The 13,907-nt window shown below is 35.8% G+C and overlaps 1 protein-coding gene across 1 annotated transcript; it reads right to left on the minus strand.

Annotated features, from left to right (window-relative positions):
* Positions 1 to 5,781: 5,781 nt before the first annotated feature.
* LOC128514940 (leukocyte elastase inhibitor-like) lies at positions 5,782 to 10,660 on the minus strand. Its single transcript, XM_053488855.1, has 6 exons — positions 10,490 to 10,660; positions 9,464 to 9,601; positions 8,974 to 9,091; positions 8,698 to 8,840; positions 8,428 to 8,595; positions 5,782 to 6,321 (listed from the first exon to the last, which is right to left on the minus strand). The coding sequence occupies exons 1-6, from the start codon at positions 10,655 to 10,657 to the stop codon at positions 5,911 to 5,913; spliced, it is 1,146 nt and encodes a 381-aa protein (XP_053344830.1). The 5' UTR covers positions 10,658 to 10,660; the 3' UTR covers positions 5,782 to 5,910.
* Between the last annotated feature and the right edge of the window lie 3,247 nt (positions 10,661 to 13,907).

The raw sequence follows: 13,907 nt of genomic DNA on the forward strand, positions 1-13,907 counted from the left end.
TTACTCATTTCACTTGTGGTGAAACATCTTAGTGACATGAAAATGCAAAGAATGCAGAAATTCAAAGTTCGTTGTCAAGCAATAAACATTACAGTATGTACTGTATGTGGGTTTACACAGTTTTAGTTTTTTTATGGGGCTGTCTATTGTACAATTCAAAAGCCATTTTTACAATAATTAACATATTAATTATTGATCAAGTAAAACTCTTCATCTTACACTTTATGTGTGTTACACAAAAGGTTCAGCCCTATGACTTATTACAAGGACTTACTACAGAGCTGCTAAATTTTGAAGCGACTTACAGTATATGTGTATTTACTGTAATTTTGTCACTAGATCGCGCTCTTGGCACTCATGACTCAAAGGGAAACAGAACAGAAGCTGTGTTCCGTTCCGAAATGTACTTTACAGGGTTCTCCCTGCTGCTGTGGATATTTCCCATTATTAACATTAAATATTGAATATTTATTAAAACAAAAACTGATACAATTATAAAACATATGCTATTTAAACATGTGTAACTTGTAAATAAATTACTGACTACTACTACTACTACCAATAATAATAATAATAATAATAATAATAATCAATTAAAGAAGTATGTTTGTTTATTTTATTTTTTACAGATTACTAGCCTACAGAATTCTTGATCAAATTATTATTAAGAAGTATTGTAAATTGTTGTGTCCTAATAATATTGAGAATAAATATATACATCCTGTTTCGAGCGTAATCTTTTTCTGCTCCAGCGAGAAATTCAGTTCAAAGGGAACTCTTTGAACTGAACATTTTCATTCCCTGTTTGGAATCACACTTAACATGGCAGAACACCCTGTGAAGTATAGTTTGCAGGGTACCTCAGGCCGATTGGAACGCACTTACAGTGTACAGCCAGTAAATGCAATTGCAAAACCGCAGGAAGCAAAACTGCTCAGTTCGTAGGGAACTGTGGACACTTTAGGTAACAAGTAAACAATCCATCTTTACAATTAAGGTATGTTAATGAACACTTAACAGTTTAAGGAGCATTAGTGAGGTAAACATTGTGTCCAATTTAAGTGGCATTTAAGAGGTATAAAAAATGCTATCAAATAATATGAACATGAACATACTGCTTCTATGTACACGTGCATGATGATTGTATATACAGGTTGGAATGAAATTGTACATAAGGTGCACCAGCAAGTAGTAATGGAGAGAATGAACCAGCAAGTATATGACCAGCGAATACCAATAAAAAATAGGATGCAATGAATAAAGGATATAACCATAATGGATTGAGCTTTGGTATAGCTTGGTAAAGCACGGAACTCTGTAGCAAGAACTAGAACGCTTGTTAGAATAGAAGGAAAGTAAATGGGAAATCCATCCCTCTCCATCGCCTCTTCTCCTTTCAGTGGTGTTTAAACATTAAGCTGCAACTTAGGGTTTAAAGGCTGTCTGCTTCAGAGGTGTCATGAATGACCCTGTGTAAAATCTTTGCCTATTGATCTTAAACTTAAATGCTGTTTATTGACCAGTGTTGTAACTGATAATCTTATCACCATATATCTACTGTAGATAGTTCTTTCTGTCTACATACTGTAGGTTTATGAGCAATCTCTGTTTCACTCGAAAAACACCTACTGGACTTCTGTAGAACTATCTAGGGGTGTTACCTGCGTTTCACATTACTATGCTGTTTACCCTGTTGCAATGTTACTCTTATCTTGAGTTATTACAGTATATGGAATGCATTAGCTTTGGCAATAGTGTGGATACTTGGTACATATTATGTTTTATCACAATATAAAAGTAAAATAAATAAAATATTTTCAGCTACTATATCCAGAGCAACGCATGTAGTGGATGGTTGTCTTCCTCCATTCCAAATTCTGGATGAAGTTGTTACTAAAGATAAATGAATGATTGTTGAATAACTACCAGCAATGGTTTAAAAGCAAACTGTTGTTCAAATGTTCATTAATTTCTTGCAGACTGATACAATTTCAGCTATTTTTGTTTTACTAGGCAGTTATCAAGAGACGGCGGCATGGGGGTGTAGTGGTTAGCACTGTTGCCTTGCACCTCCAGGGTCCGGGTTCGATTCCCGTCTCTGTGTGTATGTAGTTTGCATGTTCTCCCTGTGCTTGGTGGGTTTCCGCCGGGTACTCCGGTTTCCTCCCACAGTCCAAAGACATGCAGGTTAGGCAAACAACCAAACAAAAAAACGCACCTCGAAGATTCTCAGGTCACAGGAAATCTCAGGAAAAAGGAAAAAAAATGTCTTAAGCTAAGACATGTACCCAAAAGACTGTACTGTAGTAGCTGTAATACAATCAGCTTCTATGTATCGTTACATTTCAACAGGTTTATTATGTTTATTTCTTGTTAGAGTCAGTAAACAACATAAAATATGTCACTAGTTGGTTATATAAATACAATGCAAATGTTACAAAAGTTTGTATTTTAAATATACTGTATTTAAAACTTTTTGTGCATATTGTTATTTGATTGATAAACATTTCCAAACAAGCATAATTTCCCAGGTTGGTACAGTAAATCTCTACTTTGGGCCTCTGAACTTCCCAAAAAAGATAATACTTTTAGTAGCGTTGTGTCTGATGAAGAATAGGAAGGGATGGTCTGCCATGAAGTGAAATTGCTTCTTTGTTTTATAGCAAGTTAAAGCCACTACAACTGTGCTGCTGCTACCTCTGTGCCTTCCTCACTAACCTAGACAAAAGCTTTGTGGGTCACCGATGACACAAATAGGTCTCTTTAAATGCTCATGCCTGTCAGATCCGCAGCACCAGGCTGGAACAAAGAGCTCATGCCCTTCTTACTTAGGATATCCTTTAAAGAGTACTGCTCTTCCAGCTTAAATTTTGGCAAATGGAGAATGATATCAGTCGATCTGTCCATCCTCTCTGGATTTGTCTATCAGCTTGTTCACTGTTAGTTCACTTTCGAGCTGTTACACAACAAACATACAGACATTGCCAGGTGCTAGTGAGACAACAGTGCCACAGTTAAACCTTGGATTGTGAGCATAATCAATTTCAGAAACATGCTTGTAATCCAAAGCAAGTAAAAATAAACCAAATATACCTGCATTTACTTTTAAAAAGAATTGTGGCTGGTGTGAGGAAGATGAGGGAGAGAGAAGGGGGTGGGGTTTATTGTACAGCACGACTTTCACACACACACACACACAAACACACACACACTTTTTTTTGTTGGCTAAACTGGAATATTTTTTACCTTTTTGTGTAACTAACGAGAAACCTCTCTAATGATCCTTTGCAGTACAGTTGTTGCAGTACAGTTACTAAAAAAACAGTCACTACACTTGGACAAGGAATAAAGAAAATGCTTTAAGCACATACATACACTACCGTTCAAAAGTTTGGGATCACCTGCAAATTTCTTTGTTTTTGTTTAGTGATTTATTTTTTTACATTTCACAACAATACTGGGGATTTCAAAACTATAAAATAACGCATATGGAATTAGGTAATTATGTAACAACAACAGAAACAACAGTTAGTTGTTATTTTAAGACACAGAGGTCAGCCTTTCTGTAATAGTTCTTGCAAGAACAGTATTGTCAAGTGCATTTGCAAAATTCGTCAAGCACCATAATGAAACTGGCTCTCATGAAGACCATCCCAGGAGGGCGAGACCAAAACCTACCTCTGCTGCAGACGAGAAGTTCATTTAGAGTTATTAGCCTGAAAAATGGCCAGTTAACAGCACCTCAGATTAGAGGCGTTATGAAGAGCATAAGTAGCAGATACATCTCATCATTAACTGTTAAAAGGAGATTAATGCATTTTTTGGACGCCTTCAGCATTCCTTTACAATGTAGAAAGAAATAAAAATCAGGAACGATCATGGAGTTAGAAAGTGACCCCAAACTTTTGATTGGTAGTGTATGTGATAGCACTTTATGCACATACAATTGTAATAGACAAAGCATATACCTACTTGTATTTCTTATTCATAAGACATTTATATTTTAAGACATTTAAAACTTTAAATTAAATATTAAATATTTTTTGCTCGTCTTGCTAAACATTCACAGACCAATTTATTTGAAATTTAAGGTTTTATTTTAATACATTTTCTAGTCTCGAAATGGCTTGTTTCTATCCTATATGGTAACAAAAATATAAGTCTGTACAATGCTCGTGATTTCAGGAAGTGTGTGTGTGTGTCAATGCAGTACAGCTGCTCTTCCCAGGCATAACAAACTTACAGACACACATTTTAATAATTGTCTTTAAAGTCACATTGATTGAGAGAGGAGATATTAGGTTTCATGTGTAGATTTCAAAAATGGTGCATGAGGGTTTTTGCTAAGTGATTTACAGTAAAAGCTTAGTTTTTTGTGTAAAATCAGTAGAAGTGTAAAATGAATGGATCAATATGACAAAATCTGATTCTGTCAACTCGCAAACAATACCCAAACAATATTTTATAGTTCCCTGAGGAGACCTGACTCTTCATGTTGATATAGGTTTTGGTAAGAGAGGTATTTTTTGGTGATCCAAATTATAGTCCCTGCCATTATATTTGCAGTGATTTTGGGTAATTTTTAAGTGATTCATTATTTTTAAGTGACAAAATTGTACCAAAATAGTTTTTTAAGCTTTTAAGCATACCATGACTTGTTATTTAATCAAACCAAAAACAAGAGAGCTAGGAGTCAGGGAAGCAAATTGGTTTGGCACAAGTACCAACCAGATAACTTAAAACTCGTGCATTTTACTGTACACTTATTGCACTCGGAAGAGCTGGCTGAATGTTTTGATGTAAGTTTCGTGGGGATGAATGCCAAATTCAGGGTGATACGTGGGTCAGGGTGGGACTTTTTTTTGATAGCCCCAAATTTGAGGAAAACTATCAGTCGGATTCCTCAAAAAACTAATAGCATAAGTCACACAGAGAGGAGGAGAGATGGCACTGCTTTGACCTTCATTAACCCTTAGAACGCGAAGGGCACATATCTGTTCTGTAAAAGCAACACTGGGTTAAAAAAACCTATAAAACAATAACAAAAATATTCCTATACGGATATAATGTTGGTGTGTGTTGACAGTGGGAGGCCTCAGGCACCAAAGTGTGTTTGGGTTAACAGATATGTCATGTAGAACCAAAGTTAACATAATTTTATAATGCATATAATAATAATAATAATATTGGAAGGCATTACAAATAAGGTAGAAATCACAAAAATACATATTATAAATATGTGTTATTATTTTATAGTCATATAAACAACTGAAAATGACAATAAAAACATGTGATCATATGTGCCTATGGTATTTCTATGCCTACTGTATGTAAACCAGGAAGGGGTGCATAGACCGGAGCTATTGTGCAATCATGCAACATGCAGTAGCAATTATTATTATTATTATTATTATTATTATTATTTACATAATCGTTATCATCATTATTATCATTATTATTATTTGGTAATGGAAACAACCATAAACACATGGTATTTGAACGTGTTTGAATTTTACTTCTTTATTTTAGTATAAATAGGGTTTAAGAAGGTAAATTACTGTAGATTTAATTTGTGTGTGTGTGTGTGTGTTTGTTTGTTTGTTTGACACAATTAATTATATGAACTATGTTTATTGTTATTGTTTATATTAAAACGATCAATTAAATATATATTACACAGTAAAAGTAAGAGTTTTTTTATTTGTAAACTGTGAATAAGGCTTAGTGTGTTTGTCATGTTATATATTATCATATATAACATGAAATATGTCACTACTGGGTGTATAAAAGCAATGCACATATTACAAAAGTGACCCCTTTGAATTCCAAATACATTTAACACTTTTTGTGCATATTATTTGATAAACACTTCCAAACATGCATTATTTCTCAGGTTGGTAGAGAACATCTCTACTTTGGGCCTCTGAACTTCCCCAAGAAGAGAATACACTTAGTAGGGTTGTGTCTGATGTAGAATAGGAAGGGATGGTCTGCCATAAAGTGCTTCTCTGGTCTCCAGCAATTTGTAGCCACTGCTATGGTTTCTGCTGCTGCTGCCTCTGTGCCTTCCTCATTAACCTCAACAAAAGCTTTGTGGATCACCGATGACACAAAAAGGTCTCCTTGAATGCTTATGCCTGTCAGATCTGCAGCACCAGGCTGGAACAAAGAGCTCATGCCCATCTTACTCAGATTATCCTTTAAAGAGTACTTCTCTTCCAACTTAAATTTTGGCAAATGGAGAATGATATCAGTCAATCTGTCCATCCTCTCTGGATTTGTCCACTCTATCAGCTTGTTCATTGTTAGTTCACTCTCCAGCTGTAAAGCAACAAACATACAGACACTGTCAGGCGCTAGTGAGACAATGCTGGTACAATTTTAGTATACAGTTAAACTTTGGATTGTGAGCATAATTTATTCAGGAAACGTGCTGGTAATTAAAAGCACTCATACTGTATATCAAAGCAAATTTCCCCATAAGAAATAATGAAAACTTTAATGATTAATTTTACAACCCAAAAATAGCCATCTAAAAATGAATAATAAAAAATATTAAGTAAAAATTAATCAAATTAACCTGCACTTTACTTTTAAAAAGACTTGTGCCTTGTGTGAGAAAGACGAGAGAGAGGAGAAGGGGGGGGGTATTTGCAATCCAAGTTTTTACTATAATACAATTCCAGGCTGAAATTGGCTTGTTTCTGTCCTACAGTATATGGTTACAAAAAGTTTGTATCATGCTTGTGATATCAGGAAGTGTGTGTGTATATGTGTCAAGGCAGTGCAGCTGCTCTCCCCATGCATGACAAAATTACAGACATGAAAACAATGGCATGCCTGTGCTGCTTTTACTCCTAATTTGTAAATGGTGCTAGCGGTTTGATTCTTGAACTGATTGAGAGAGGAGCTATAGTAAACCTCGGATTGGGAGTAACGTGGTTTGCGAGTGTTCCGCAAGACGAGCAAAGATTTTTAATACATTTTTTACTTGAAAAATGAGCAAGTCTTGGTTTACGAGCACCGAGTATCATGTATCACTTCATGTTTTGATGCCAACCGTCACATGATCACAACTGGGCCAATGGTTTTTCTCTCTCTTGTGCTGTGAAATTGTGGGTAATCTCCCCTGCTGGGTCTTATTGCGCGTCTCTTACTGGTATAATCAACATCCATGCACGCGTATACTGTTTACTATAACACTGTGACCACGTGTGTGTGTAAAATATATTTTATTTTGTGTTTGAAAGCATGTGTGTACAGTGCGTGTGTATTGTTTCTTATAACACATGTGTGTGCGCGCATGTACTGTAAAGCAAAAGAAAGTCTCATTAGAGGTTAAAAATCCATTTTCTTCCTCTCTGTCGTTAAGTGTGTGCGTTATGTGTGCGCGTGCGTAATCTGACACTGATTTACACATTCTTTCTCTTTCTCTCACGTTTACTGTGTGTGCATTACACACACACACAGACACAGACACACACACACACACACACACACACACACACACACACACACACACACACACACACACACACACAAAGACACTAAAGGTAAAAGAGAGAGAGAAAGAGAGAGAGTGTGTGTATGTGAACCGGCACAAGTTCCAACCAGACCCTAATAATTTAAAAGTGGTGCATTTTACACTAAGGTTAATCATTTCCTCGCACTCTGAAAAGCTGGCTGAGTGTTTAGATTTTTTAGTTTAATGGGGATGCATACCAAATTCAAGGTTATACGTCCACCGAGTCCCAAATAAGAAAAACAGGAATTTGGGGAAAACTGTCAGTCGGATTCCTTCAAAAACTAATAACATAAGTTCCAAATGAGAAGAGTATCTGTACATGAAATGGAACATTGGGTTATGACCTACAAAAAAAAGATAAAGATAAAAAATACTCCCTTTATAGATATAATGTTGGTATGTGTTGACAGTGGGAGGCCTCAGGCATCAAAGTGTGTTTGGATATGTCATGTAGAACTTAAGTTGACATTTTTTATAATGCATGAATTTTACTACTAACGGAATATTGGAAGGCGTCACAAATTACAGAAGTCAAAAAACTACTCAGATTATCATATTTTTAAAAAAAGAGTGTTTATAATTGTAAACTACGAATAAGGCTTAGTGTGTGTTTTACAATAATTTGTTTAAAAAGTGTTCATAATGAAGTAACCATGAATGAAATATTCACCTACTGTAGACAATAATGTTTGTTAGATTTGTTAGTTTTTGTCCTTCCAACATTACACTGGAACTAGTGGGGCACCCTGAGGTAGGAGTGTCAAAATACATTAAAAAAAAAAAACATGAACTAGGGTAGCACAGAGCTTGAACAGATCAGCCTGCAATAGATTGCGTTTATCTGCAGATCAGTATATATTAGAAGGACACAAGATACAATTTTGAAAAGGATATGTGCTGACCTTCTGAAGTGGGTCTGAGCCATCCACAGACTCCTCAGGCAAAAGCACCACCATGCTGAGTTCCTCCTCCACATATGGCAAATCCAGCACCTGCAGCTTGTACTCATCAATGTAGTTGAAGAGGAATTTCTCCTTCTTGTACATCATCTGCACTGGTTTTGTCTCATTCTAATAATCATACACAAAAAGTATTAAGCAAATACTATACAGATAAAGTATATTATGAAGACTGAAGTCCTATTATGTGGATGTTGATTTTGTGACTTCAACCTGGTTTATCTTGAAGGGCATCTCTTTAGTGTCTTTAGTATTAAACACGTGCTTCCATTTTCCCTTGAAATAAATCGCATTCACCAGGGCAAGTCGAGTCATTGCTGTGATCGTCCCTGGCTGCAAAATATCTTTAATTTTACCTGAAACCAAAAGCAAGACAACTTTCATGACCTGAACAAGGTTTTGTGATATATAAACTACCTGTTGTAGTGTTTCCTTTATGTTGTATCTTTTGAGCTAATATTAACTTGTCTAAAAATATTTGATTCTTACCCTCAGTCTTCTCTTCTATCCACTGATTGATGAGCTTCCGTGACTTTTCTGATGATCCAATGAAGTCTACTGCCTGCATGTCACCGTGGTAGAACTTTTGAGTGGAGTCCACATATTCCTGAAACAAAGCCACAACATCAGGACACTGCTCATATGAGCAAAAGATATCAATAAACAATATTTTATATCCCTTCAGTATTGTGACCCTTTAATGTGTCCAAACATTTGACTGGCACTGTGCATGCTTGTACATTCCAGATTCAAGCTAGCTTAAAAGACGACTTAAATAGTGATGCAAGGAACCTTTTTTTTTCATTTGCTGAACAATGGGGCAATGCATACTTTATCCTCACCTCAGTATGTTAAGTATTGGGGTTACAGTCAATAACCTCCATGACCTAATTTATCCCTTATTGCCAGATCAAATATCTTATTCATATTTTTGTCATAAAACACAACCAAAGAAAAGTGACAGTTGCAGAAACCTTACAAATAAAAGATTAAAAGTCTTCTCTCCATAAAGCCTGTTGGCCAGTCGGAGGTTGTAGGAGGCTTTGGGGCTGTTAATGGCAGAGTTGAGGGTCTTGAAGTGGGTGTGAACATCAGAGACTGAACTGAATGACAGAACCTGCAATGAGCAACAAAAAAAGAAGAGGGTTTAACTTTTACACAATTTCTTTATTATTCCTAAATACACATCAGGCATTATTTTAAAAAGTGCAGGAATTAAAAGACTATGATACTGAAACAAGTTTGTTCTCATAACTTTCCTGGTGAAACGCCTTAGTTATAACAATTCAAATACTGCTAAAGTCTAAGGTTCGTTGTCAAGCAATAAATCTCATGTATGCGAGTTTGCACAGTTTTAGGGCAGCCTATTGTAAAAGTCAACAGTTGTTATAAAACAAAAAACTGCATGCATGGATGTTGACTATAAGACTGACGCACATGCACTGAGACTGAGTATGGGAGACGATTACCCATAATTCTACAGCATGAAGGAGAGAGAAGAACCATTGGCTCAGTTGTGATCACGTGGTGCTCGGCAGTCAAAGCGCATGCATACTACAGTTGAGATGTTGAGATGTATCTGCTACTCATGCTCTGTAAAGCCTTTTTTGTGATTTTTGAGGCTGGTAACTCTAAATGAACATTTTCTTTGCATCAGAAGTGAGTTTTGGTCTTGTTTTGCTTTCCTGTGATGACCTTCATGAGAGACAGTTTCATCATGGTACTCAATGGGTTTTACAAATGCACTTAAAAATACTGTTATTGCAAAAACTATTTCAGAAAGGCTAATCTCTGTCTCTTTAAATAACAACTCTCTTGTAACAACACCTCTAATGCCTAGGTGAGCAATTTCTCTTAATGCCACTAAAGGAATTATATCTGCACCTTACTTGCTTAAAACATGTAATACTTTAAAAAACATTTCACTCCCAGTTCATATTTTTGCATGTCTGTGTATTCAGAGCTTCTAGCCCTGGTTTAATGTATTTAGGATGAACTCTCATACCTGAGCCATTTCCTCAGCAGTCCCTCCTCTGGCTCCTAAGTAGACCATACTGAGTGCGGCGCTGATGCTCAGCGGGGAAATGAACAGGTTTCCATTCGGGTTTTCTGCGCTTATGGCCCGGTACAGGTCCAGGGCGAAGGCGCTATTAGCACGGCTCAAACTCTCCATCTTTGAATAACCTAATATAAAACATATACAGATAGTTGAAAAGAGCTGCTATCACCCAGCAATGCTTTCACATGTTTTATTTAAACAGTTTCCATATATTAACTACAATTCACAGAAAGAAAACATTTAGCCTTTGCTCATGCAACTGGAATGTTGAAGAGTAAAAGTGTACAGTATACAAATCCTATCGCACAGAAGAGAAACTCTTAGAAATGTCGGTTCTACACTAATTTAATGTGACCTACACATCTTAAAATATCTGTACTGCGTTATACTCACACGGGGAACTCTCGCTGAACTGTGGGAAGGCAGCAGTGACACTAGATTCAGTGTGGTACTGTACACGTCCAGTGTAGTAGTGTTTAAGGGAGTGAGACAGGAGGAGGAGCCAGATGATTTAACCCTTTCATTGATTTGTTGTGTTTTTATGTACATTACATTTGGCCTATCCCACAAAATAAAGTGTTTCACATACTGTTGCATAACAGCAAATAGCAAAAGGATGGATTTGTCACCCCTTCCAGTGACTTTTGCTAATAAAGTTATAACTAAGAAGCAATGGCAGTGGGGTAATTCAACCAAGAAGGAAAATGAACTGCTAAAATGTACAAAAGCCTGTTATAGTCATGGGAAAGTGTGTTTTGATTCTTCTTATAATCTACACAATAGTTTCTTACCAGATTTAAAGTTGTAACATAAAAATGAAAAAAAAATGGCCTGGCAAAATGGAAACTTATTTGTTTTTGTTTTTCAGTTGTCAAATGCCCCGTTTGGGTGAACCTGTGCCCACTTATTTTATTATTATTATTATTATTATTATTATTATTATTATTATTTTCTTTTGTTATTGCACCATTCACTTTAAACTCAGGAAACTGTTGCCATCAGCAGTATTTAAAATATTCAAAACCTGTTATATTTTTTTCTGCATATTAAAACATGTATCAAAACATTAAAACAACTTATACAGCAATAGTAAGAGAATATTGTGCTTTAACTTGTAACCTATCTATCTATCTATCTATCTATCTATCTATCTATCTATCTATCTATCTATCTTGATTAACTCTTCAGAAGGTTGGTTTTATATTTTTCTGATAATAAATCCAGAGCAACACAGATAGTGGATGATTTTCTTCTGCCGTTCCAGTTTCTAGATAACGCGGTTACTGAAGGTAAAGGAATGACACATTGTTCAATACCCAGTAGCGATGCTTTAAAAGCAAACTGCAGTTAAAATGTTTGTTTATTTCTTGCAGACTGAGCACACAAAATAAATGATTCATGATCAGCTATTTTTGTTACGCTGTGTAGTTCTCAACTTGTTGTAAGAAGTGTTAAACCATCAGTATTAATTTTATCTATTTTAATGGGATTACCCTAATCTTCATGGTGAACAATGTTAAACAAGCATTGCAGCATCAGCATGAACTTAATGAGTAAGGTTTTAGTCAGTTTGGATGAAAACACACTTTGTACAATCACTTGTTGTTTTACACAGGAATTTTAGGAAAAAAACTGATACAATTATAAAACATATGCTATTTAAACATGTTTAACATGTAATTTTTTTTTACAGATTACTAGCCTATATAATACTACAGAATTTGTATTAAAAGTATTATTGTAAATTATTGTGTCCTATAATAATAATAAGAATAAATATATACATCCTGTTTTGAGCTTAATTTTTTTCATGCTCCAGTAAGAAGAACATTTCGTTCCCTGTGGTTTGGAATCACACTTAACACACTTCACCCTGTGAAGTATAGTTTGCAGGGTACCTCAGGCTGATTGGAACGCACTTACAGTGTACAGCCAGTAAATGCATTTGCAAAACCGCAGGAAGCAAAACTGCTTAGTTCGTAGGAAACTGTGTACGGGTTAGGGAACAAGTGAACAATCCAAGTTTACAATTAAGGTACATTAATGAACACTTAACAGTATAAGGAGCATTAGTGAGGTAAAAATTGTGTCCAATTTAAGGGGTATTAAAGAATTTTTAGGTGCATTAAAGAATAAATGCTATCAAATAATATGAATATAAAAATACTGCTTCTATTTACACGTGCATGATGATTGTATTGTGGCGTGGGCGGGGTTTCGCTTGGGAACAATCATGCTTTGCGGGATAGGACTGTTATGTGTTCACCCTGTTGGGAAAAGGTGTTTGGGTTAGTGGCTTCGGCCAGGGTATGTGTGTATGTTTTTAGGTGTGTTAGTAATGATGGGAAGTGTTTGTGTGTGCTATTTCGTGCCATTGCTAAATAAAATACTCCCAGCCATTTGCATTGGGCAGCAAATAAGCTCACTCGTCTCTCCAGCATTCTTTCTGGCGTAAAAACGCCACAGTATATACAGGTTGGATATTGTACGTAAAGGTGCACGTGCAAGTAGAAATGAAGAGAATGAACCAGCAAGTATATGACCAGCGAATACCAATAAAAAACAGGATGCAATGAATAAAGGATATATTGTAACCATAGTGCATTGAAGCTTGGTTGAGCTTGGTAAAGCATGGTAATATTCTGTTATGGGGGTGTTTCTCTGTAGCAGGAACTAGGACGCTTGTTAGAATAGAAGGAAAATAAATGGTGAATCCATCCCTCCATCATCTCTCTATCCTTTCAGTGGTGTTTAAACACTAAGCTGCAGCTTAGGCCTTAAATGCTGTCTGCTTCAGAGGTGTGGTAATGTGTCATGACTGACCCTGTGCTCTGACCCCAACCTTCGAACAAGTTATGGTTACCAGAGAAAGAATTTAATTGTGCTGTAATGTATACTGTACATGACAAATAAAGACTTCTTCTTAAAAATTTGTAAAATCTTTGCCTATTGATCTTAAACCTTAAACGCTGTTTATTGACTAGTGTTGTAACTGATTAGTGGTTCACATAATCTTATCTCTGTATATCTATATAGTTCTTTCTATTTACACAGCTTTTATGAGTGATCTCTGTTTCACTCGAAAAACACTCACTGGACTTCTGTGGAACTATCTGGGAGAGTTCACTTTTGCTGTAAGTGACTAATAACCTGCATTTCACATGATATGCTGTTTACCCTGTTGCAATATTACTCTTGAGTTATATGGAATGTATCAGCTTTGGCAATACTTGGTACATATGTTTTTATCACAATATAAAAGTAAGAAAAATTAAATATTTTTCAGCTACTATATCCAGAGCAACACATGTATGCTGCATTCCAAATTCTGGATGAAGTGGTTACTGAAGATAAATGAATGATT

The sequence above is a fragment of the Clarias gariepinus genome, chromosome 27 (assembly GCF_024256425.1).
Source record: "Clarias gariepinus isolate MV-2021 ecotype Netherlands chromosome 27, CGAR_prim_01v2, whole genome shotgun sequence".
NCBI lineage: Eukaryota > Metazoa > Chordata > Actinopteri > Siluriformes > Clariidae > Clarias > Clarias gariepinus.

Coding starts and splice junctions, on each gene's coding strand:
- LOC128514940 (XM_053488855.1), bottom strand. CDS start 10,657: ATGGAGAGTTTGAGCCGTGCTAATAGCGCCTTCGCCCTGGACCTGTAC. Junction 8,841..8,973: donor GATAGAAGAGAAGACTGAGG/GTAAGAATCAAA, acceptor TTTTGGTTTCAG/GTAAAATTAAAGATATTTTG. Junction 6,322..8,427: donor GCTCAGACCCACTTCAGAAG/GTCAGCACATAT, acceptor GTTGCTTTACAG/CTGGAGAGTGAACTAACAAT.